The 26,958-nt window shown below is 34.3% G+C and overlaps 6 protein-coding genes and 1 pseudogene across 6 annotated transcripts; 2 read left to right on the forward strand and 5 right to left on the reverse strand.

Moving 5' to 3' along the window:
* Positions 1–1,187, reverse strand: LOC109130501 (annotated as a pseudogene).
* LOC104761418 lies at positions 6,057–6,699 on the reverse strand. The gene has a single exon (XM_010484497.1). The coding sequence runs from the start codon at positions 6,681–6,683 to the stop codon at positions 6,057–6,059; it is 627 nt and encodes a 208-aa protein (XP_010482799.1). The 5' UTR covers positions 6,684–6,699.
* On the forward strand, positions 7,979–8,796 carry LOC104761419. The gene has a single exon (XM_010484498.2). It carries the CDS (start codon positions 8,078–8,080, stop codon positions 8,693–8,695), a length of 618 nt encoding a protein of 205 aa, XP_010482800.1. The 5' UTR covers positions 7,979–8,077; the 3' UTR covers positions 8,696–8,796.
* LOC104761420 (ribosomal protein L11 methyltransferase-like) lies at positions 11,140–13,357 on the forward strand. The gene is made up of 7 exons (XM_010484499.2): positions 11,140–11,416; positions 11,493–11,609; positions 11,820–11,960; positions 12,097–12,162; positions 12,350–12,517; positions 12,611–12,892; positions 13,023–13,357. Exons 1-7 carry the CDS (start codon positions 11,183–11,185, stop codon positions 13,134–13,136), a joined length of 1,122 nt encoding a protein of 373 aa, XP_010482801.1. The 5' UTR covers positions 11,140–11,182; the 3' UTR covers positions 13,137–13,357.
* LOC104761421 (transcriptional regulator ATRX homolog) lies at positions 13,442–15,690 on the reverse strand. Its single transcript, XM_010484501.2, has 4 exons — positions 15,611–15,690; positions 15,338–15,461; positions 13,634–15,151; positions 13,442–13,537 (listed from the first exon to the last, which is right to left on the reverse strand). The coding sequence occupies exons 2-4, from the start codon at positions 15,395–15,397 to the stop codon at positions 13,457–13,459; spliced, it is 1,659 nt and encodes a 552-aa protein (XP_010482803.1). The 5' UTR covers positions 15,398–15,461; positions 15,611–15,690; the 3' UTR covers positions 13,442–13,456.
* On the reverse strand, positions 16,124–17,771 carry LOC104761422 (protein yippee-like At5g53940). Its single transcript, XM_010484502.2, has 5 exons — positions 17,621–17,771; positions 17,041–17,084; positions 16,619–16,727; positions 16,475–16,530; positions 16,124–16,396 (listed from the first exon to the last, which is right to left on the reverse strand). Exons 1-5 carry the CDS (start codon positions 17,714–17,716, stop codon positions 16,312–16,314), a joined length of 390 nt encoding a protein of 129 aa, XP_010482804.1. The 5' UTR covers positions 17,717–17,771; the 3' UTR covers positions 16,124–16,311.
* On the reverse strand, positions 20,622–22,680 carry LOC104761423 (protein CUP-SHAPED COTYLEDON 2). The gene is made up of 3 exons (XM_010484503.2): positions 22,446–22,680; positions 22,064–22,347; positions 20,622–21,502 (listed from the first exon to the last, which is right to left on the reverse strand). The coding sequence occupies exons 1-3, from the start codon at positions 22,633–22,635 to the stop codon at positions 20,855–20,857; spliced, it is 1,122 nt and encodes a 373-aa protein (XP_010482805.1). The 5' UTR covers positions 22,636–22,680; the 3' UTR covers positions 20,622–20,854.

Here is a 26,958-nt window from a genome sequence, read left to right on the forward strand (position 1 = left end):
TCACCTAGTTTCTCGTCCATAGCTGACGTAAGTTGTTGTCTTCCATACAGTTTCTCGTCCATAGCTGACGTAAGTTGTTGTCTTCCATACAGACGTATGAGAACCAAGCTCATGGTCCATCAATCGAGCCAGTCCAAAGTCACCTAACTTTACATTGTAATTAGTGTCCAACATGATATTACTTGCCTTGATGTCCCTGTGCAATACACACCGATCCCACTCTTCGTGAAGATAAAGAAGCGCAGAAGCTAGACCGAGGGTTATCTTGTACCTTATGTCCCAGGGGAGATGTGGTCTTTTCCCAAAGAGATGAGTGTCGAGGCTACCGTTTGGCATGAACTCATATATCAACAAATACTCATCTTTTTCATTGCACCAATCAATGAGTTGCACCAGGTTTCGATGTCTCAATTTGCTGATGATCTTAACTTCGGTTACAAACTCTTTCGTTCCCTGCTTGGAACGAGCAGATAGTTTCTTTACCGCAACAAGCATATCTATAAACTGCTCCAAAGCCTCCTTGACCAAGCCTTCTTTGCGATGAGAATCTGTTAGTTGCTGAAACAAGATCTTTATAAGCAAACCTCCTTGGTCCTGCTTCCCGTATGAGGTCTTCGTTCATTGTTATCAAGTCCATTATCTCTTTTGCTTTCTTTCTTCTTCGCTTCTGTAAACAAACCACCACGATTGTGACCAAAGAGATTAGCAACTACCAGTCCTCTCCTGATAGAGACGTTCACACTATCCATACTACCTGAGTTGAACTCCCATGATAAAAGTCTATGTTCCTCTACGACCACTCCAGTAGAGGCTGAGAACCCGATTGTAACTTGCTTAAAAAGACCCAAGAAACCACCAGCTGAGTTCACAAGAAGTTGGATTCCAACAGGAGCAGGAAAGGAACAGAATCCATGACCAAAATTCGAATATTTTAGGCCACGGGTACCAATTCTGAAAGCAAAACTGGTACTAGTTCTAGGACTCCATATAGGCACTTTCTCAGTATAAGTAACCCAACCAACGCGAGCTGTATAGTCAGGGTTGGTCAAGTCCACCGCTCCATCGGGCTTTGCATCCCCGTGATAAATAACATTCCCTGGTCGAAAGCGAGTAAAGTTAAAGTAAACTGAATCAACAAAGCAAGGGAGTACAAGGAACAAGGAAAGAAACAGGATCGAGTTGGCCATTGATTGAAGAAGATGAACCAAAAGATGGCTAAGATCAAATGCATAGAAGTTCAAGAACTCATAAATATTGGTAAAGATGATAAATTTAAAGGTCTATTCAACGGAACATCATTATATTATAAGACAACAACAGTCTGCTATCAATAAATTTCATTTTAATCTGTGAGTCAAATGAATCTTATAAAACAATCTTTAAATAAAAAATGTGACCTTTTGCGGTATAAATCAAATTTAATAACAAGTGAATGAAAGAAAATAAGAGTGGTGAAAGATTGTTTCTTTGTTATTCCAATCCTTAAAGATATTACATTGCAAGTGGCTCACTTATATAGTCACATAAGACTAAACCTAGATTCTAGAGAGTTCTTTGTGAGAGATTACGTGGCTTCTTCTTCATCAACTGGTCCCAACATCTTGAATCGATTGTGTAGAGTCACTGTCGTACTTTGTACGGTTTCCTTTGCTAACGCCTTGTTGTCTGTTGCAGGTGACCGTTGCAGAGTCGTGGGCTTCTTCTTTGTATCTTGTTCGCAGGCTTTGAGCTTGATGGACTTGACACAATCTGAGCCTGTTGACAAAACAGCGTCGTTTTGTGCTCTGTTCTGTACAGTGAAAGACATTTCAATGCTCTTAAACTTGGCAATCATAAACCACAGAGATTAATATTAAACTAAAGAAAAGGTCAATGTAGGAAGATATCAACTTACATTTCGCACGTCTTGTTACTTGACCATTGCTCCATTGACAACACTCATTATGTTTCACAAAAGCATAATGAGTTAACGAACGAGTCACTGATAAAGAACTCAGAAGGGTATGAAATTAGGGATTTTAAGCACCTGGGTTTGTGTAAAGAAAGGGGCTTTTCAAGCTTGAAGCTCCCAATTCCATGACTGAATCTGTAGTTTCCATTGACAACAAGTGATCAATCGGCTCAATCTAGTAAGATGACACAGAGGAAACGATTCGCACCGAGACGAATATTTATAAATCGGGAGTTGAACCAGATAACCATTCCGTTGAAGACTTAGATCAATCGAATCTCCGGTTTAGTTGCTCTCTCGTATGACTTATATGAGCAATAAAATTATGATGGGAAAGCAATGAAATTATGACGGGCTTAAAAATAAACAAGTTATGGCCCATATCTGCTAAATAAGCCTAAGAAGTCTGTTCTTAACTTAACTGTGACATCCCACATCGGTTGCAAGACTCAGGAACAGTAAGTGAAGTGGAGTATAAATAGTCACCGAAGAGCTGGTTGTATAGATTCACGGAGCCGTGCAGTGAAGACAAAGCGAACTATTCTTTCGCCTTTTACTAAAGAATACCGTGTCTTCTCTGCATTTTAGCGGCATACGCCTATTTTTGGAAAGGGTTTATTTGCAAAAAGTAAACCCTCCATCAATTCTTTAGTTTTAAATTTTACACAGTAGTGGTAGGAAAAAAGCAGAGGTATTTGTCAATATGCACTTGTTGTTTCAGACTCTCATCTGATATAGTCTTCTGCTACTTATACGAAACATAAAAGAAGCCTTAAAAAAGTCGATCATGGATTCAACTAAGACATTTTCGTTTTCTTGGGTAAGAAGAAAACTACCCACGAATTGAATAGTAGAGAATCCGAAGAATCAAGCCTACTAATTTTCGCAAAAGCATAATGTTGATGGCTTGAAAATTACTGCGATTTCAACACATACCTTTTAATCCCAGGTGTCACGAGCACTTCGGATTGGCCTGGCCTCAGTATAGTAGTGGCACACAGAGCTACAACTAGAATCACGAAGAAAGAAGCTTGATTTGTACCTTCCATTACGGTGACTATATTCTCTTCTTTTTTTCCCTTGCGTTTGTTATATAGAGAAGAGAAGATTGTTTGAGATGGTTTTGTTTGGGGTATCAGAAGATAGACACTGTTTATACTTTATAGCGTAGCATTATTGAATATAACAAGTTTATAGGAAGAGTTATAGTTTATAAGTCATCTGTTGCTACAATTGTTACAACCTTTCAATTAAAAACATTGAACGAACTGTTACATTTTACGATTAGAGAAATAACATTAAGTTGGGGATGTTTAAGTTTTAACAATGAACTCAAATATATTAGTAATTTAAATTAATGTTTATTTACATACATTTTAACGGATGTGTTCATGTTAGAGAATTTTTGGTGACTTGTAACTTTAAAGCTTCCCTAAAATTTTGGTTCAAGGAACAGCGAACAAGAGAAGCTTAGGAGTTGAGACTAGAAAGATTTGGGAAACAATAAAGTTCAAGAACTGAATATGCCAGCAAGCAATACGCACCCTAAAGAACCATTTGATGACTGCAAGAGTATAATCTATGGCTTGTTTTTTATTAACTGAAAATGCGACATCCCACATCGGTTGCAAGACTGAGGAACAGTGAGTGAACTGTTGTATAAATAAAGTAAGAACTGGGTTGAAGATACTCACGGAGCCGTGCAGTGAAGACAAAGTGAACTATTCTTTCGCCTTTTACTAAAGAATACCGTGTCTTCTCTGCATTTTAGCGGCATACGCCTATTTTTGGAAAGGGTTTGTTTACAAAAAGTAAACCCTCCATCAAATCTTTAGTTTTAAAAATACGATTAGCTTTAATCATTATTAGCTTTAACCATTGGTTTGTAGTTAAATGTTATTGGGCCGTGCGTCTCTTTGTTTATGTTTATTGTCTCTATCATCGAATTAGGGCTACGTCATTATGTTTTTATTGTCTCTCTCTTTGTAACCTTGACGACTCACTACCTCATCATCCGAGCTCAGAAAGAAGAATGGTGTTTAAGTATTCATGGGGTTAGGGCTTCTTTGTTTATCCTGATCAGTCTGTTGAATCTTCTTCTTTTGCCCTCTACATCTTTGATTATATTTTTTTTTAATCCTGTTTGGTTGCAGATATTGAATTGAAACCTGGGAAACCTTTCTGTTTTCGTCTTCATGATGATGATGACCGGAAGCTCGTCTTCACTAGGGTATGCATAGTTCCCGATATATAGGATTAGGAAAATTTGATTTATTGCCTAGTTAGTTGTTGCTGTTGTTGTTGATCTCTATTTTGCTTCATCCAGGCAACACTGGCCGAGGGTTTGGGCAAAGAGAAGACCGTGGGTTAGTACGTAATCGGAGACGACAAGAGCCCAGTCGATTTGTGTTCTTTGGTCCCTAATGAAAAAGAGATCTGCACTCTGAGCCTTGAGTTTGAACATGGTTCAATGGAATTTACGGTGATTGGCGATAGAGGAATCCATCTGTCTGGTTACTTGACTTTTGTGCACGAAGGTACTTTTTTCTTTTCTTTCTTTTGTGCACATAATTTTTGTAAGAGCAACCACTCAACAATATCATCAATCTCTAATAGTCTAATGTCTCTCTCTTTTTTTTTTTTTTTTTTTTTNTTTATAATATCATTCATTAGAAGAAGAAGAAGAAGAAGAAGAAGCCAAATCTTCCAGAGGTAAAAAGCTTCTTCCCCTTAAGTTTCGCGATCGTGATCGTCCTCCACGATTCTATGTGAGTAAATCCTTCTCTCTCTTTTTATTTTTATTTTTTTTGGTTCTTAATTTCGTTTTCCTCTTTTGTCTCGCGCTTTTGCTCACTCTCTTTTGATTTTCCTTTGGCAGTTCAGAGGCGAAGACTTAGTCCCCTCACTTGAGGAGCGTCGCCGTTTGTGGAATACCTTGTCAAGGAAACAATTAATAGAAACATTGAAAATGTATATGCTTCGACATAAGCGATCAACCATTGTTTGAAGCTCTGTTTGTTTTCTTTTGACCTCTCCCTTGTTCAGTTATCTCTCCTCTTTCCCTGGCAAAAAAAGGTCTTGTTAGTATTTTTTTTCTTTTGTTTTCTTTGTTTTGAATCTTGATAATAAAAAACATCATTCAAGTTTTTTTTATTTTCACAACTGTTTCTATGTTTTATTTTTATTTTTATTCCTGTTATTCTGTCTTCTCCTCAAAATCGAAATAATACTCCAGCCATCAAATGCCACCTTGTCCTCAAAGGTAGAAAACCATCAACTGTCGATGACCATTCCATTTGCACCCCATCACTAGGCGCTAATAGTTGGTTCCTTTAATTCTACTTCATTATCAATCTTGGATAATATAATGCCCTCGCCCTCATGAATTCTCCCGGAGGACAATGCGGTCTGATCAACCAGCTTCAGTCTTGGCCTAAGATATCTAGATCCCGCTTAAAGCCAAGTTAAAAACCATCAAATCTGGATAATGACTCTTGAGATTGCCCACATTCCCAATAAAACACACACCGTCCCAATGCACATGTAATCTAAAAATTAAAATTATCTCTTGGATGTGGTCTACATATATACTTTTTTGTAAGTTTGGTTCCCACAGAAATTCTATATTGCACGCTTAACTACACTATTAACCACCCGCTAAAAATATTATACTAATGGTTGGAAAATAGCAGAAGTGTTTGTTACAAGCACTTGTTGTTTCAGAATTCAGGCTCTCTCATCTAAGAAAAGTATTTTGCCACGCATAAGAAACATAAAAGAAGCCTTCTCTAAAGACAGTTTTTTTTCTTGGGTAAGAAGAAAACCACACACGAATACATAAGAGAATCCGTAGAATCAAGCGTACTGTTTTCTTAAACATTACTTGCGATTTCAACACATAAAGAGTTTTAAATAATAAATGAAAGCTGTGAGATTAAGTCATAAGACTTGAATTTCTATATTATTGTCGAATTGAAAACCTAGAACAAAGCAACTAACCATCATTTTTTTTGGAATTGGGAAAATTCTTGAATAGTTAAAAACTACAAGCTTATAAAAGGCCTAAAGCCTTATATTGTGAATTATGGTCCCGATAGCTGTTACTTCACTTGTGTGTAGGATCGGCTGCATTAATGCGAGAACATTCATTTTTTAGAAGAGGAGGGAAGAACGGATTTAGAGGAAACATTTGTGGCCAGCATTTGGAATCCACATCTGAAAACGCCTTGCAACACATTGGTCCAACATTACCAAACTTTCTTGTGAAAACTGATTTGTAGATTTCAGTTACGCAACCCTCAACGTTGACAAGTGATGACAAACATTTTGTGAGATCGATGGGAGAACCAGGGATGGCAGGGAATTGTGGTGTCTTATGTGTTGGCGCAGCTGCGCTGATGCGAGAGCAAACATCCTTGAGAAGAGGAGGGAATAATGTATTCAGTGGAAACATTTTTGGCCAACACTTTGCATCTACTTCCGTAAACGCCTTGCAGCATGTTGGTCCAACGTTTTCAAACTTACCGGTTAAAGCAGATTTTAAGATTACGATATTGCAACCTTGAACGTTGAAGAGCGATGACCAACATTTTGTGAGATCAATTGGAAAACCAGGAATGGTAGGAAATCGAGGTGTCACGAGCACCTCGGCTAGGCCCGACCTCAATAAAGTAGTGGCACACAGAGCCACGACTAGAATCACGGAGAAAGAAGCTTGATTCGTACCTTCCATTACGGTGACAATTTTTTTTTTCTTTTGCTATATAGAGAAGATCAAGTTGTTTGAGATGGCTTTGGGGTAACAGAAGAAAGGCAGTACTTATAGCATAACATCATTGAATATTAATAAGTTTATAGGGGGAGTTACACTTTGTAAGTCGTCTGTTGTTACAACCTTTCAATTAAAACAATGAAGTGTTATACTTTACGACCAGAGTAAGTAACTTAAGTTGGGGAGTTTTAGCTTTACCAATCAAACAAATAAGATGTTTAAATTAATGTTTATATAGATAGATCATTAAGGATGTATTCATATTTGGGCGTTTTTGGTGTCTTTAATTTTGAGACTTCCATAACACTGTTTGGTTTAATCTGCAGTGTGAACTTTGTCTCTGAATTCCCCACTCGTAGTAGTTATGGCATACAAAAATTTATTATGTTGCTCAAAAGAAAACAAGAGAAGCTTCAGACTAGAAGATAATGGGAAATTTCGAAGGCTAATATTTCCATGAGATAATGTATAATAGATTGTGCTCTATATTCTTGTGGAACGGTGATGTCACAAAACCAGGTGTAGCCAATGGGCAATTAGGTCTGAACTTCTAAGTTATCAAAAAAACATTATTTTCTATTATATATAAGTTTTAAAGGATAATTACGGAATTGGATTGTGATTAAGTTATGAATTAATGAGTCATGACCACCAGTAAAATCATAATTTCGTCTCCCAGCACCATAATATATTTGATGAACTGTGTCACCGGCTTACCCATCATCATCATCGAACGAATCCTATATGTTCATATCTACTACTTTCGTCTTCATCGCTAACTTGTATCATCTTTAACTTTTGTGAAAATAGTTGTGAGAATACTACTATCTATCCTTAATATGACATACATAAAATTCGTAAGTAAAAAAATCAAAGTATGCCATGTTGTGCATTTAGATATGGTAGATTAATCATTATGTTAGGTGTCGGGGTTATATCAAATTATGTTCATACGAAATTAAAAAAAAAAAAAAAAGATATTTTCTAAAAGGGAACAAGATATGAGTAAGTAGTGATATTTAAGTATATCTTCCCTAATTTATTATATTTTGGTTGGATTGTAAAATATTCCTCTTAATCAAAGACAAAAAGGATAATCCGGAAACAACAACAAAAAAAAAATAGAATAGAAGAAAAATCCTTAATTGGAAAGAACAATATTGTAAATCAAATAATAAATTGGAAACCAATTATAAAAAAGAAACTTGAATTATAAAACTTCCATATTATAATTATATACTAGAATTATTCCACCGCCTCAATTCAATAGACGATTCATATAAATATAAGAATGTCCCCATTGAAATCTTACGCATTACAAAATCTCTGTGCTCTTGGTCTGCCTAAACATCATCATGGAAGCTATTGCAGTATTCAAGTACCAAATCGAAAAGAATCCTGGACCCGAACATGTTGGTACAATCGCAGCGAATACAAAATTTGTCAGACGAGATGACCAAGATTCGAACATCTCAATTTCATTACCTACCAATGAATTCACTGAAGCCGAAGATTCTCCTCACAAAGAAAAACTCTATTACTTCTTAAAAGATTTAGGAGTTGATGCACGAGACGCTCTCCGGTTAATACAAGAACTCGCCCTACGTGCATGCAAAGTAACTTCATCGTTTGAATACCGTCCACAATATGCTTTGTTAATTTTGTTGACGTTGACGTTGACGCTTCATACGGCTCCTTCGAGTACTGAAGGACCAGTACTCCTCGATGAATCTCAAGTCGAACCAGTCCTTGATGACCCTCAAGTCGACGAATCATTCATCGATGACCCTCAACTCGACAAATCATTCATCGATGACCCTCAACTCGACGAATCATCCATCGATGATTACGATCTAGTCGAATTCCTAGATGATTCTCTAATCGAAGAATCATTCATCGATGACTCTCAACTCGAAGAGGTGATTCGAACCTCCCTCGAAGAAGATGACGAGAGGAGGAATAGCGAGTTTTAGACACGCAAGAAAATTAAGAGTCGACGCCTTGAGCAGGAGGATATACAAGAAGAGTAAACGAAAGACCAGCATAATTTCTAACCAGTGCACAAGAAATAAGAGAAAACAAAAGACCTTGTCTAGTGATAATGATGACATGTGTACAATTTGTTTTATGGAGTTTAAAACCGGACGAAAAGTTGCTACTTTACTTTGTGGTCACGAATTTCACAATGCGTGTATTATGAAATGGATTAAGTTTGGCGATAATTGTCCATTGTGTCGCGTCGAGTTAGCACGTGAAGATGACGAGATTCATCAACTACGAAAAACAGTTTTCTAACTAAAACACATTCACACTTATGGATTTTTGGCTTTATAGAGATCATTATACAGTTTTTGAACTAACTAAACATTTATCGCGCGCTAACCAAATTTTTATAGTTTAGTGGTTTGTGTTAGCGTTGTCGTTGTTGTGTTAGATTTAACAGTTTTTGTAATACAAGCTTTTATATGATAAGATTCATGTTTCCATTATTATTACTATTGTTACGGCCTTATGAGTTACGGGTACATTACAAGAAGACGTATAGAATTGCGCAAAGATGTTCACAAACGTTATGTTGGCTCTATGTCCACAAGCAAAAGAAAACAACATTACACTATAAACGAACTAAATTTTTAGTGTTGTGAGGGAGATGATCAAAAGTATATACATCTAATGCAACCAGGATTTAGGATAACCATTCAATATTTGTATTTGTTCATTCTAAATATTTGAGAGCTTATCCAATTTTTGATTAAAAATAAATTTTATGGTTAAATATGAATTAATAATTTATTTATGTGTAAAGTTTCATGTAGTTATTATTGATGTTGAGGTTTTTTTTTTTAAAAAAACTATCAAATGCCCCCATTAATTTATTATATAATCTTTTATATCTTTGGTTTTACCACATAGTATATTAAGGCCTTCAATGGATGTAGATTGAAGTTGTATTTAATTAGGTTTAGATTTTCCAAAAATTTACTTTATAACCAATCAATATTATGAGAAAATGATTTTCCTAAAAAATAGAAAATCTAGCTTTTGATGGTTTTTTTGTTAATTTTCAAAGAAAATTTAAAATATATGTTTCATTAGTTTTTAGCTTTTTAACGTGACTTGATTTTTTTTTGTTTTTATTTTTAAGTTTGAATAGAAAAATTAACACAAAACTATCTTATTATATAAACCTTAGTTTTCAAAGTTAGTAATCCATATAATCGCGACATGTGTCAAGTATATCGATAATATTTTGACATGTGTGAAAAAAAATTATTTAATAATTATTAGGAAAATTAAAAAATCCTAAAATAAAAGGATTACAATTAATATTTTTAAAAGGTATATAAAACCAAAAGTAATATATTATATCACTAATTCTAATACAAAAGTTATCTATTAAATTACTAATTTCAATAGGAAAATATTTGCAATTAATAAAGAATATATTTTGTAATTTAATTTCAATTATTATTTCTTATAATCATATCGTAAAAAAGAAATTTATACAGAAACGTGATTAAAGTATAAAAAGGTTTAATATGTTAAAATTAGTGATGATGAAAAATAAAAGTTTTAAAATTAGTGATTAACATAATATAAGAAAAATAAGATAATCAAAATAAGAAACAAATGTAAAAAAAAAAGTGTTCAATGGGTGAATGATTTGATATTGTATTCAATATTATCTTATTATATAAACATTGGTTTTCAAAGTAACTAACTCATGTGATCGAAACACATGTCAATTTTAACAATTAAAGGTATTTTCATGTGTTATACAAAAACTTTGTTTTAACATATTTGTAAATTATAAGAAATTAAAATTTTAAACAATTTAATAAATATATAAGATAGTTCATATATATATATAAAATAATAATAATTATATTTTAAATTACTAATTGTATAAGAAAAGAATAGAAAAATTATACATTTAATTACTATAGTACCATAATTTAATGAATTATATTTTCATTTATTAATCCTAAAAATTATACAATTAATTACTATAATATCATAATTAAATAAATTATACTGTCAATAATTAATCCTAAAAAAAATACTCACTTTTACATAAATAAATTATTTTATATGATTTGTTAAAATTGTTGTTTGAATAACAGAGATTTTGAGTGATTTTGAATGACTTTATACAAATGTCATTTTCAATAACACTAGTTTAGGAAGAGATTTTAAAATTCCAAATTGAATAACATGTGATTTTAAGCAAAATCCAAACTCTTTTAAAATCAATGTTTGAATACACTCCCCCTAAAACTTTGTTATTATGATTCTGGATTCCCATAAGAATTATTCTTATTTTACTTTTATTTATTTATTTTTGATTATTATTTAAAGCAATTTTCTTCTTTAGTGCAAATATTTCCTTTTTTTTAGAGCTTTTTAAGTTAAAACTTCGACAACTGGGAAAGAAAAAAAAAAAAGAGAGAAGGAAAAAAATGTTAGCTAGGAATTTTATCAAACACATTCCGTGCAAGAATCTCTCCCGCCACCATATCCTCAGAGACAGAGTCAGACCTCTCATCTTCTTCACTTCTTCTACTCCTCAGTCCTCCTTTTCAATCTCTGCGTCTCTCTCTACCTCTTCTTCTTCCTCATCTTCGTGCTTTACTGATGAGTCTTTCGCTGCACCTTACCTCTCAGTTCGTATCCATTGTCCAAAACATGTCGTCGTATGTATCTCTCTCACTCTCTCTTTTTAGTTGATAAGATTGAGATTTTGACTCTTTTATTACTGGGTTTTGGCAGGATCCATTCTCGGAGGCGCTCTTGTGTTTTGGAGCAAGCTCTGTAGCTGTAGATGAAGACATCAAAGAAGAAGACGACAAAGATGCGGCTTCTGGGTCTTCTATTGCTTCCAAAGAGGTGTGAAAATATTCTTTCTTCAGCTCTGATAAGATATTTCCAGAAAGCATGATTGAACTCTGATAAAACAAATTGAAGCATTAATAAAAAGGAACGATTTTTCTAAGTCCCTGGAACTGGAAGCATCTAAAAACTTGATATGTTTATATTCTTGTAGTCTCATCAATCATGTTTGTGCTCTTTGGTCTTAATCTTGGGGGTTTATTACAGATTTGTATAGAATCAATATTCCCAGTGCACGAAGAAGTGAAAATGTGCATTTCACAAGCTGCAAATTCCATAGGCTTGAAAGAGATACCCAAATTCAAAGTTGAAATGGGAGATGAACAAGACTGGATCACCAAAAACCAGGTGAGTCTTTAAGTATTAACATGAAGGAGCATTTCAGTAATTGCTTTCATTTAAGAAAACTTGCATAAAAACTAAAAAAAAATTTGCAGCAGCAATATCAGTTGAAGCTAATATCTTTTGGATCATATATTTGCAGGATTTGTTTCAGCCTGTTGAAATCGCTGAGAGGCTTTGGATTGTACCTGAGTGGACATCTCCTCCTGTATGTATCAATCATTCAATACTCTTTTAACAATTTCATATTCTTTAGCCTTAGTTGACATAACAAAGAGCGATCCTATCTACCGAATTTGCAGAATTTGAACCTCTCTCTTTCAGTGTCAGCTTTTATAGAGAGATATATAAGGTTATGTGAGGTTTAAGAGTACTCTTATACTATCCTTTGCAAGGTCCCTGAAGCGGTAAACATAATTCTGAACCCTGGATTTGCGTTTGGGACTGGAGAACATCCTACTACTAAGCTTTGTCTATTGCTTCTGCAAAGTTTGATCAAAGGTGGAGAAGCATTCCTCGACTATGGTACCGGTTCAGGAATACTTGCAATCGCATCCCTCAAGGTAAAAAGTCTCATGCCTTTTCTCAGTCAAAACGATCTTCTCGTTTCAAATCTTTCCTGTATCCTTTGTGTATCACTCACTCAAAATTTGCAGTTTGGTGCTGCATCATCTGTTGGCGTTGATATCGATCCCCTGGCAATAAAATCTGCTAGTCATAATGCAGCTCTGAACAACATTCCTTTGGAGAAACTAGAGCTACACCTTGCACCAAGTGAGAATAGCTCTTCTGGAAGAGAAATGTCATTGCAAAAAGAACAGTTTGATGTGGTCATTGCAAACATACTCTTAAACCCGGTTATGGAACTAGCAGATCATATAGTTTCATTTGCAAAACCTGGGGCAACCACTGGCATTTCTGGAATCCTATCTGAACAGGTACATAAAGACTTCTCCCTATCATCTCTCGTTATAATAGTCATCCACTATTATAGCAATCAAGCTACCTGCTAGTCATGGGAACTGAAAATAAGACCGTCAACTGACTAATCCAATGCTCTTTTTGCAGCTTCCAAATGTAAAAGAACGGTACTCTCCCTTCTTGGAGAACATTTCTACAGCCACAATAGGTGATTGGGTATGCATGAGCGGTACCAAAAGAGGGGAGTTTATTGATAACTGATAACTTTTTCAGTGTTACATCAGAAAAGAGGCAATAACATAAAGCACTAGCGAAGCAAAGTGCAAGAAGAACAAAAGTACCTAATGATCATACATAGAACAGATTTGCCTTAGTAGTTGATTAAGAGGCTACAAGCCTACAACTACACATGAAATGAAACTTAATGTACCCTTCACTTATGTATTCAAAAATTCAAGTCTATTATGATTTAAAGATTGTGTTGTCGCNTCGCAAATTCTCAGTTTTCCGGTGACAACGATCCTCAGTCTCTTCCATAACCGACAGGAACATGACCGGTTTTATATCCACCGCCGTTGGAATTAAATGTTATGTTGAAAGGCGGAGAATCGCTGACGGCGTACAAAACAGACCTGGTAAGGAATGTAGACCTTGTAACTCACCTGAACAAAAAATTAAAAAGGAAAAAGTTAGGACTCATATAGACTTACCTGAAAACTAAAGGAAATTAATATTTCAAGAGTTGCAGGTAACTTTACCTGAACCATTTCTCCACCCCTCATCACCGTCATCGTTTTCTGTTCGTACTGTGACTCATCTTTTGTTTCATCAACTTTTTTCTGTTCAGACTGTGACTCATCCTTGGTTTCATCTAATGTCTCTGTGCCGGCATGAGAAGACGACTGGGCGTTAAGACTAGAGCTCACTTTTGTTGGTTCTATGTTTTCACCTCCATTCTCTGGTACCAGAGCTAGAGAACTTTCCGGACAATTCTTGTCGATGGTACTGCCATTGATGTTCTCTGCTTCAGCACCTTGGCCACCAACGGTTTCTTTCCTGCTAGCTAAATTTAAACTTTCTTTCCCCAGCAACGGTCTAATCAACTTCCGTTTAGTTGAACATGAGCTAATACTAGAACTAGCTTTCACTTTGGCAGTATCACCAGGCTGCTGATCTTGTTGAGAGGAAGAATTAGCCAATGCTGTTCCCAATTCCTTAACATTAACAACATGTACTATCTTTTCTGAAGTCTCAAGATCCTTACTTACCGCAGATCTTTGATTCTGTTCCATGAGACCATGGTCTTGTGAATCCTCAACTTTTTCAGATTCAATTTGCAGAGGTTCTCCTTCTGAAACAGAAGACACCTCTTTTCTTGTCATTCCACTCTTTTGGTTCACACCACGAAATCTTTTAAGATTCTCCAAAGCTCTTTTCTTTAAAATGGCTTCCAAGTCATCATCTTTCATGCTAGTGTCCCTATGAGAAACTTTGCTAGTTTCAGATTTGTCAAATTCTAAAAATTCATCATATCCAACAGTTCTACCTCCGTTGTCATCAGCACGAGCTCTAGCATAAGAGACATTAGTTTCACCATCTCTCTCATCAGATTCATCACTAAGTCCTAACTCTCTATTGCCACCGCCTGTCATATAGACATCTCTGTCATCTTCTTCCTTTCCCTCATCATTGCCATAACCATACGATACAACAATAATAGATTTAAGCCTTCTAGAACTCTTCGCCGGTATAACTTCATCTTCCACTTGCAAGTATTCATCAGGTTCACTCGACTCATCTCGACTTCTTCTCCCCACATCCTTAACCTTACTAAGTCTTCCTCTGTTCCTAGACCTTCTCTTCCCATCACTCTCACTACCGTCATCATCATCGCTCTGCTCACTACTAGTAGAGCTTAAACTCAAATCTCTCTTACGTCTCTTTCTCGAAACAAGTCTCTTCTTCTTCTTCTTCTTCTTCCCTAAAGATTCATCCTTCCTCTTAGATCTTTTCCTTTTCTTTAAAAGACCAGAATCATCATCATCATCGTCACTCTCACTACTAGAAGAATACCTCTTTCGTGACCTCTTCTTGCTCAATTTAGATTGACGACGCTTCATCTTCTTCCTCCTGCAATCATCTTCCGAACTAGAAGAAGAATACAAAGAAGAATCTGAGAAACTTGATTCACTCTCATCTGAATAGTCTTTAACTCTACGAATCTTCTTCGATTTGTTTCTCTTCGTCTTCTTCTTCTTCTTCTTCACCGATCGCAACTGCACAATACATCAAACCAAAAAGGTCAATACTTTAACACAATCAAAATCAAAAGTTTCGATTTTTATCCACAATCGATCTAATCACAATACATTAAAACATAATGGGTAGTAAGCCACACAATCAATTCAATCCAAAAATCTCATCTTTTAAAAAAAAGCCATTAGAAACAGAGAGAGAGTTACCTTAGTAGACGAATCTGTAGAATGTTTAAGTTTCTTTGAGGAAGATGAAGATTTGCCCATTGTTGTTACTTGTTACTCTCTCGATGGTATCGGTTTTATCTTTCTCGTCCTAATCTGTTGTTTCCTGCAAAGAAAAGGTATCGAGATAGAAGAATTAAGCAACAGAATCGTTAAGCAAAGGTTTGAGAACTAATGGGCAATTTATAAAAAGGGGAAAAAAATATATATAAAAAAAAAGGGAACTTTGGGTTTGGTTGGAATTAGATGACAAACCCTAATTTTTTCAAATTTCCTAATTTCTTTTACCAAAACTGTCTGAAGAATGAAGATGATGTTTCCTTTTTCAATTTGGGATGTTACTGATTTTTTTTTTAATGAAAAAAAAAAAAGAAAAGAAAAGTCACATTTATAAGAGGAAATAAATTACCAAAGATTTGTTTTAGGAGGTTTATTGGTTAATTTGGAATTTTAAATTTAATTTAAGTCATATTTTAAAATTTAAGATATGTAAATTAAAAATACAAAAGAATTAAATCGAAAGTTAAAATTTTTTGTATTTACTTTAAAATCCACGTATTTAATTTCAAAAGTAATTTTTTTAATCAATTAAAATCAATCAATCAAATACTTTGGGTGTTAACTGTTAAGTTTCTTCTAGATACAATCCTGACAACCTACAGTTTCAACCAGATTCAATAGACCGATCGAACAGTGATCTATAGTTGGTTTTTGGTTAGCAAATGTTATAATCGTTGAACAAATACAATTTCTTTTATTACTTTTAACTGAATCAGAACAAATTTATTCAAACTCAAGAGGGTCTCCGAGATACTAAACAAACAACACAGCAAGTTCCCATACACACATCTATGAACATCATGCTACATAATAAATCTACACTAACAAACTCTGATCTCTTGACCAAACATTATTTCCCACCAAGACAAAAGGTAAGAATCTAAAACGTAACCACTTTAAGAATCTTCGGTGTCGCTTGTGCTACCGTGAGTATCGATATAAACCTCAGTTGATAAATCGATTTCATCAACGATCCTTCCTCTGTAAAAAGATTTGCAATAAACCCGAGTTTATGGCTGTAACCGTGGACCAGAGAACTTATAGAAGTTAACAAGTTACCTTTCCAGAACAAATTTGCCTTCTTTATACTTCTGAGCTTTCTCATGCGCTGATTCCTACAAACAAGAAAGCAACAATGAGAGATGAGAACACGCTTCCAAGAAAAGCGGAAGTGAAACTGAGGAGGGTTAAGTGAGAGTTTACGTATTTCCAGCCAACGTTCTGTCCACAACAACAGCAGAAAATATCAGCTACTGTATGCATACCCGAAAGCATCATTCTTTCCTCTAGTGGACCCATACTTATGTTCACCCTAAAACAAAATCAAATTTAACATAGGAATCAGCTCTACAGATATCCAACCCCATTGCAATAACCTTGATCAAGAAGCTAAAAGGCAGTTCCATCTGTAAGTTAATGCGGCATATATGGTTTTAAAATGCATACACATTTAGCCAAATAGTACTAGTGATTCTTTAAGCCTCATATATACATAAACTGATAACAACAGAATACTAGAGTAGAGTCTACATTCTTAAACAGACAAGGGGGAATTTTTTCTATTGCTTAACATTGATGAAACAGAACAAGCCTATAAATATATCGGTGTGGAAGTTTACACTTACGAACGATTAAAGAGGTAAGCCTTTCCTCTGCGACAATGGAACGACTGTGAGAAAAAAATGATCAGTCAGAATAAGGTTTACACTCTCAATGGATAGATTCAATTCAAAAAGTTATACCATAAGCTAAAACTACCCCTCAATTTCTTATATTTCATACAACACAAGACTAGAGTTAAGCAGAAGAAACTCTTTGAGTATAATTCTAGCTTAAGATATAAGTTTCTCTTAAACCCTTTATCCAGGTACATTAATTCTCTAATGTCTAAACCTTAAACCCATAAGAAAAGCACTAAACTTGAGAATTTTTACTAAGCTAATCAATTCCCCAAAAAAAGTTACCCTGCAGTCTCAACATCAACAGCATAATTTTCATATAATTGAGGAGAAATGAAGAGCAAATTTGCTAAACCAAGCAACCTAGAAAGTGTTTTCCAAACAAAGAAAACTCGAGGAGCTTTTACACTACAAAACAGGAATGGAACTAAACAAAACCAAACTCAGAGAGAATGATTCAGAATTGTGAAGAAAAAAGATGAGAACTTGGGAAATATTTATCAAGTTTTTTAAAGAGTTAAAGTACCCGAGAAACAAGATCATCAGGAAGAGCGAGATGGGTTCTGCAGAACCTGCATCTGTAAGATCTTCCCTCAAGCTCCACCGTGAATATCCTTCCCATTTCCTTCACTTCCTCTCTCTCTCTCTCTCTCTCTCTCTCTCTCTCTCTCCTCTTTGTTTCTTTCCTTTTTTGCTCAGTCATTTACAAATCTAATAAAAGGCCAAATAAGTGACACATTGGGCCTTTATTGGGCCCATTTCAAAACTCTGGCCTCCCAAGAAAAGTCAACAAAAGCAGCTAAAGACTTTTCTTGTTATTCATCTGAATTAATTCATGTATAATGTATATAATAAACAAGAATAAAGTGAATGATATTTTTCTAATTGCAATGCAAACTGATCATGTTGGGTTGTGTAAACCTTATCGTTTTCGTTTTCTTGACGTCTAGAAACTATTATCTAACAGTATAATATGCCATTAACTAATCCATATATAAGTGTTTTTGTTAAACTAATCCATATATAAGTTTTTTGTTTACTTTGACATATATATACACATTCATGTATCACATAGCTAGAAAATAAAACGAGGAGAAAAAGTTAATGTGATCATCAATCATTTTTTATTGATAAAAAACTTTATGATACAAATCATTCAAGTACTAATTAATATATGAACAAAAGTACATACATGTATCATCAGATTCAGACCATTCATCATCAAAACGACTCACATCACTATGCTCACTCACACGCAGCTGTCTTTCTTCCTGAAAACGTCCAAGCCCTAGCTTTTTCCACTTTCCCTCTCCCAATTTCAGTTCATTTTCTCTTATCCAAAATTAAAATTTTTCTATCGTTTCTTCTTCTTTTTTTTACCATGAAACGTTAAATACATGAATGATATATCGTCCAAGACAAAGTTCCAACCCCGTACGACGCGTGGATTACCATTTCTATGCACCGAAGGTCTAAAGCCCACTCTCTCCACTCATTAGTACGTATAACCACATTGCATGCATGCTCGTATTCGTGCCGTTACTTCGCCGGCCAAGTCTATCAACGGTTGTGAATCCGTCACTTGGCGTAATCTGGAGCTTCCAATAGAGTTGGGACCACGACCATCATCACCATCGTTGGAGTTTGATGATGTTTTTCTAAATAGTATATATTTTTTTCACTCTTCAGGTTTTGTCATTTGCTGCGAAACATGCATATTGCCATGTACTTTGTGTATGAATGCTTAGGGTTCTTGTAATAATTGCTTGATATAAATAGAAATTTAGAGAATATTCTTGCTGGGGAAGATTACAAATACTTGAAATTAGTTTTAGTCCGACAAAGAAAACAACCCTTATTTTTACCTCTTTATGTAGCTAAAGCAGTATTTCTGCAATTTTGCAGATACCACATATATAACACAATGCACATTGCAAATTCTTCTTTAATCAGTGGAAAGAGATATATGTACTCATTGAATAATTTTATATATTCATTTGAATGTGTGCATATATAAAATGGTGGTCATATATAGTTAATTAGTATCTAGTGGATATCCGCCAAAATCATTGACTTTAGTATTACAAAATTTTCGTTGGCACATCATTTGATTGTAATTGATTTATTTGACAGAATTTTAGAGTTAGTTGGCATAAAAGGTTTCAGCTGTTGTAATCACATGATAACTCAATGGTTGTGCGTAATCGGTGTGGGCGTAATGACGTAAAAAATCAGACGTCTTTTTAAAAAAAGAAAAAAAAAGCAAAGTAAAATTCTAAGTAATGTTTAATTTTTGGTTTAAAAGTGAAAACGTATTTTTATGCTCCTTTTATACACGATAGATAAAAATTAGTCAGTTCCATACTTCCATTCCATCACTCAGCTGATCTTTTTGTGTAACTGAATTTTTTCTTACAGTATGTTGGTCAATGTTTTCCAGCCAAAGTCATATGCCTTACGTTTTTTTTTGTTTGGAGCAAAAAAAAATTGACTGATCTACGTATTAAACAAATTAATTTATTTTTGCAAATGTAACCAATGAAATCCCAAAATAATAAGCATACATATGTTTGTACATATATTCCTTTGGCTAACACATCATGAAAATTTGCCATTTAGCGAGACGTATATGTGAGTCTGTGCATTTTGTCTTAAGGCTAGGTAGTATAGGTTTGCTGATGCAACGATAGCAATAATTGATGATGGTAATGATGGTGGTGTTAAACACATACATATAATATATGTATTATGTATAATATGTACTATACACATGTGAAATGAAAACGCATATATAATGGTAGTATAAACAGAGGTATTATTAATTATGTCTCTTACTAAAAATAGAATTCTGAAAGCCCTCCTTCTGAAAGTGAGGTGGACTGTTGTACGAGATCTGAATTTGGGAGTGGTTCGTTCGTCAGCGTGCGCATCATATATAGTAATCATCATCATCCCCATTTCAGAATCCTTAATTACAATGTAATTACTTCTTTGTCTTTATATTATGTATTTATAGTTTAACAATGCATGAAGGTGATCGAAAATAGTCTATTGGTGGCAGTAATTACCAAAGTATTTTAATCAATTAAGCCAAACGCAAACTGTAGTTGTGTTTAGATACGTACGTCGTCAGCTGAATACGATTGCAGCACGAAGATACACCTGTCATTGAAACTGATTTTCAGATAAGATTTATAGACTAATAATCCACTCAATCAGAAGTACTTAATTTTAAAAACTTGGAAACTTTGCAAGTGATAGTCAACCGAGAGAAGTAATATTTGACAGTTACTTATAACTTATAAATCAAAATTAGTTATGAGGATATAAACAAAAACTACATGCGTGTTTTACATTTGATCATATCAATTGATGAAGAAAACTAACGTATGTAGAAGCGACCGATCAAATCATATTGTCGGGTAATATATGATTGATGATGATAACCACGGACACAACGTATCCACTATCAAATATCATGAGAAATATCGTATATGTAAAAGCCATGAAATTAACATAATATCAAACATTACAAAAACGAGCATAGCTTATAACATATGCACGTTACACATAGTCCATAAAACATATTCCTTCCGCACAACCGGCGCTACACTTAAACCTACATAATTCAAAACGGAACATCAAGCTAGGTGCAATATTAAGCTCCTTGATACATATTTCATAATACCATAATCATCCTAGAGATAAATTATAAACCCTACGAGAACACAATTATTAGTTGATAACTCCTCTTTGGTGATCAGCAGTTCCAAATACAGTCAAGTCCAGCATGAAGCAGACCGGCCTTAGTCTCATTCTCTTCCGCATTCGCCGGTAGCCAGTAATTCATCCCGGAGAGGGCACCTCCGCCATGGGAATAAGGCAGGTTACCGGAGGAGGTCATGGTCGATGCAGAAGACGATCCAAAGTAAGGAAAGTGATTGAAGTTTTCTTGGAACGACGACCTAAAGTTAGATAGAGCCGAGACGTTTCTAGAGACAAAACGAGGAAAAGGATCAAAGTCAAACCCTGGCGGCGGTGGAAGATGGTTGAACGAGTTAACATCTAAGCCCAAGGCCTTAGTAGTAGTAGTAGTGGCAGTGGAGAAACAGGACACGTGCTCGGTTATTGCACTGGCTGTGACGGTTGTGTTGGTGCTACGGCTGTCGTAGGAGCAACTGCTATCGGTGTAGCCGAGCGTTGCGGTGGGATCTAGGAGAGGAGGGAGTGAGACCGAGGAAGGAGAGCTTGGTTGTTCTTGGTAGTTTCTTGAAATCGTTGAGGACACTTTCGTCTTTTTAGCCGCACCTCCACCGCTGCTTACGCTAACACTTGGTCCTCCTCCTCCTCCGGGTCCAGAACTGGCTAAACCGGTCTTCTGGAAAACCCTAGAGATCACCCACTCATCCTGAAAAAGTCAAAATATTTATACAACATGTTGATGAAAAAGTCAATATTGGATCTTGGAAAGAAAAGAGTGAAGCTTTAAAAAAAGCTTGCAAGAGAGAAGAATGTTGAATTAACTACTGGTTAAGTAAAGTTAATTAAATGGTCAGAAGAATCCTGAAGGTATAGGCATTGGTTCTGGGTTTTGCATTGAGCTTTCCAAAAGTAGGTTTCTATTAATATTTTATTTTATCAGAACAATTTAATATTTTCTTGCTTTACGGAAAACACCATTATGATTGAAATCCCAACACATCATAAAAACAGCAGATCTTTTCTATTTTATGATCTATGATGCTCTCACTATAACCATAGTAAATAGCTAGCCATGCCTTTTCAGTTTTCAGCTATCAATATTAAATGCAAGACAGGAAAAAAAAAATCAACGTCACCGAGTATGTCACACTCTTGAAAGGTAAAAAACATAATAGTAAAATTTTTATATAAATTAATCAAAGAAATTAGGGGTTTACTTTTATTTTATCTAACAAAAATAAAGAAATAACGGGTTTAATCGAAGTACCTTGGAGCTTCTTGAGATGAAATGGTAAGAGAATTTGCCTTCAAGACGATACTCATGCATAACCCAATTACTCTTCTCTCCTTTAGGAGCTCTTCCTTTGTAGAAGACAAGAGTCTTCTTCATCCCAACAAGTGCACAAGTCTTGGAACTGTAAATCTCTCTGTCTTTTCCGGTAGCTTTCCAGTAACCAGCCTCAGTAGCTCTGTTCGTTCTCAGTCCCGTCGGATATTTCCGGTCACGGAGGCTAAAGAAGTACCATTCTTTCTCTCCCATCTTAGCTCTCCCTAAGAAACATTTAGAGTAAGTAAATACTTCAAGAACCTTAATTAATCACTAGAAACTATAAGAAAGTTAGTTTAAGTTTGTTTTAGTGATTTCTTACCGGGAAGTTGCCAAGGCTCGCACTTGTTGAGGTCAACTTCAGCGATGGCACGGCTTGAGAAGCAACTGTCGAGGACCTTGCGGAGGAGGTAATGAGTGATGAGCTCTTCGTCCGTGGGATGAAACCTGAAACCCGGCGGAAGATATTGGCTGTCTCCGCCGTGGTCGTAGTGGTAGTAAGGAATGTCCATTGAGAGAAAAGATCCAAAGCTTTTGTTTGAGAGAGAGAGAGAGAAACCCTAAGGGAGACTCAAATGTTTTTGAAGAAGAGGATAAATGGATGGTTCTTGAGTAAGGGACGTGGTTATAATGTGAATGGATGTCTCTTTTTAATTTGTTTTTCTAGTTTTCTTTATTTTTCTTTTATACGTTGGGATTTGGTAAATCAAAAACGGCGAAATAGAGGGAAGGTTTTTTTGTGGTTTTGGTAGTGAAGTAAATAAATCTCAAAGATAAAAAATAAAAAAAGTCGTAGAAATAATAATAAAAAGACAGGTACGTCTACTCTTTCATAGGAATCTGTGGTTTTCTCTGCCTTGTCTTGTAGTAAAGAGAGCAAAGCCAAAGCAGATTATTACATCATATTTTTGAGTTTATCGATATACTATTTTTTTTATAAACTCGAGAGTTCTTTTTATGAAGGTAATACAAACTTAATCATGAAGTTCTATATTTTAAAAAAATAATAATAATAATTAAAGAAACGAGGAATGGGCTCTTGTTTCTATCTGAGTATGCGTGCGTGCATGAGAAAAAGTGCAGTGGTATTCTCTGTCAGAGATGAAAATAAAAGAGAGGATTCAGATTGTATCTTTTAATTTTACAATTACTCTTCTTTCTTTTATGTCTAGACACTTGATTTTTTTTTTCTTTTTGTATTATGTGTTTGGGTAGGCCTGGACATTCGGTTAACCATTCGGTTTCGGTTCGGTTGTATTCGGTTTCGGTTATTTTGGATATAGTAATATAGTAACCATTTGGATATTTATGAAATTTCGGTTTAGTTTGGTTCGGTTTCTTTCGGTTCGGTTTCGGTTTGGTTATTTAAATAAATAACCATAACTAACATAAATTATATTAACATTAACCAAATAAACCAAATATAACCAAAACTAACCGAATATAACCAAAATTAACCAAATATACAATAACAAAAATACAAAAAAGGGAAAAATATTGATTCAATTTTACAAAATAGTATTTAACTTTGTAAATTCAAAATAATAACATTTACATATATTGATTATTTAAAATATTTAATTGTTTTGAATCTAGAAATAATTTATATTTTAAGTTTATTTTATAGTTTTGCATAATATTAAGTATATAATATTTGATATCTTCTAGGTTTTCGGATATTTCGGTTAACCATTTAATTGTCGGTTCGGTTCGGTTCGGTTTCGGTTAGTTTGGATATAGATTTTTACTAACCATTCGGGTATTTGAAGAATTTCGGTTCGGTTCGGTTTAGTTTTTTTCGGTTCGGTTTCGGTCGGTTATTTGGTTATCGGTTATTTTGCCCAACCCTATGTTTGGGGGTACATTATTATTTATTGTACATACAATGACTAATCGAAACAATAGTAATAATATAGTAAATGAGACATTATTAGACATTTACACTAGTTATTTGGAAAGTGAAGATTTTCAATATCTTTTATAATAAAAAATAGATATTATATCGATAAGGCTGTTTCAAATCTTGGAGTGTCAGCACAGTACATGATTAATTTATCAAAAAAATTGACAGAGACTTCGTTACTACACGCCACCACCTTCTCCTCTCCTTTTTCTTTTTAATTTTGTTTCGGTTTTTACATTTTTTTTACTCCTTCGGATGGTTTTTAATTACTTTTCATTTCTTCAGTTGTAGTAGGCTCAGCAAATAAAATAGAATTCCAAAAATCATTTTGTATGTCATTCATTATTTTTCACACAACGAGAGATTGAACAATAATTGAATCAAAAAAGCTACAGGATATAACAGAGAAGATATTGTTTTTCAGTTTTCTTGATGATCTAAAAATTATGTTTTCTTCTCTTTTCTTCTCTTGATTATTACAAATCTACCAAAAAAGACATGAATACAAGTAAATTTCATGTACTATTGTTAAATTCTAGTTCTGTTACTTTGAAAAACAAAGTTTTTTATTTTAAGTAAAACTTCAACTGTTACCTTACATATCTAACTTCAAGTGTTAGGCGTACTTGACAGGTCTAGTCGTTAACCAGGATGTTAGCATATTAAATACTAAGGTTCAGTTCAATTATAGTCTATATATATAGTGTGATTAAATTAAAGTTCTGCTGTAAACATATACTAGTACATATAACTTGTTATCATTGCGGTAAACTATCCAGGTTTATTACTCTCTGTCTATCGGCTGCATTAAAACAATCGTCTAACACAAAAGAAAGGTTGTAAGCACTGTTACGAATGAATTTCACCCCAACAACAGGTCGAGTGTAGAAAAGACCCAAGGAAATTAATAAGTTGAACAGGGTATTTTAGTCTTTTCAGATAACGAACCGACACAGGTATCCATAAATAGTTAATGTACAGCGTACGATGAAATGACACGAAAAACGGGGAAGAAATTCGTACAAGAGAACAGGTTCTTGCAGTACCGATTCGACGAGCTCTCAGCTTGATAATTGTTTCCTTCTCGTCGTTTTATAGCTCGTAGTTATTAATTGTAGTCCGACTTATTCATATATAAAAGAGAACTTCAACCCTCCAAACACCGAACTAAAACTCTCTAATTGTACCGATCTAGACACCAACAAGCAGTAATATAACCCAATAGATATAGAAGGTACATTAGCCGTTTAGACAAGAAAATAAGGTTGGTTTACTATATTTCATGTCTAAGTATATTTTTCTGGTAATTGTAATTTGGATTAAGGAAAATCTACTATTCAAATTATTATAACGTTACTGATAGAAGTTATTTGTAAACTTTTGTTAAGTGTTAACTATTGTACCACCATCTTTTACGGTTACTAATCAGACAAATTGGTTTTATATCGTCATAAATTTTCTTATGGCAATATTTCACTATACTATACCCCATACATTGTTTCAATATTAATTGTTATAAATCAGACATTTAAGAAACTAAAAAATTTGAAATCTTGATTTGAACTTTAATTTGAGTGAAAGAAAAACACACTTAAAAAAGTAACACTTTTGGTCAAAAAAAAAAAAGTAACACTAAAATGCAATTTAAACGACACATAATAGGGCGCAGAGTTTATCATGTGTAAACTAATTTCAGAAAAGAAAAAAAAAGTTTGTGAAGTGTGTAAAAGTAATAATCGTACATTTAAATGATTATCAGATACATGCTACTAAGACTATTACACCTGCTACTACTGTTTGCTAATATTTATTACTATCTAGGTCTATATGTCTGTTTAGACCAGTGGTTTAGACATATCAGCAAATGACAGTAACTAAATCTAATTAAAAATATCCTTTCCTGTCTAAAGATTATTGTAAGTAAATTGCTACAGATATATATTTGGAGAAATAGATATTACAAAGCTACGAGCAGAAGCAATAATAGTATATACAAATTGTAAGTTGAATAGATGACGTTGTAAATATGCACCCTGCGCCAAATTTGAGATTAATGGGTGTCACTTGTTGCTTTCGAGTGTTCAAAACACCAAAATGGATTTGGTTTTCTCCACAGAAAAAGATCTGGCTACCATGAAATTTGTTGTGTCTATCATTTATTACCAAACTTTTATTGATTTTTAAAGAGGTGACGCTAAGGGTTTGGAGTTAAATGTTAATAACTGCAAAGCAAATGAACAAAGGGCAATAAGAAATAATGATAGCAAAATAAATGCAGGGGGTTAACACAGTATTAACAAACAGTTCACTTGTGACCTACTCAATTGAGTAAACTAATAGCCCAATCTATGTTTAACATTTGTTGTGGTCAGGTCAACATTTTCTTTAAAAATAATACACACTGTAAAAAAAAATTATGTTTCGACGGAGGATCTTACTTCAGATAGTCTTCCCAAAACAAAATAATCAAATTATCTGTTTTCTCGATGGTCAAGCTGAAGCAGTCGAAGAGTAGGTGAGGAAAGTAGCAGGTGAGATAGAACTATATCACTACATGAACTCAGTTTCCTGTAATTATAAATGATATACTGTCATTTAATAGTAATAGATTTAAGGCAATTGTACCAGGCATCAACTAATTAAATTGAACGTCTTTATCGAATAACCTGATGGCACATTACTAGTAACTAGTAACCAAATGATGGTCTCAATTTAGTATTTATTGCAAGATAATTTGATCACTAAACAAATATTCAGCATTTGTACGTAAACATAAATTATTTTATGCGTTAGTATTTATATTGGTTAACGAGTTACAGTTGATGAACCACTCCAAATTACAATGAGTTTATAACTTTTTTTTTTTGTTTTTAGTGTTATCGTCTCTACTTTACCCTTTATATCTACAAATCTTTGTCAGACCTAATTTGAA

Source organism: Camelina sativa, chromosome 18 (genome assembly GCF_000633955.1).
Source record: "Camelina sativa cultivar DH55 chromosome 18, Cs, whole genome shotgun sequence".
NCBI lineage: Eukaryota > Viridiplantae > Streptophyta > Magnoliopsida > Brassicales > Brassicaceae > Camelina > Camelina sativa.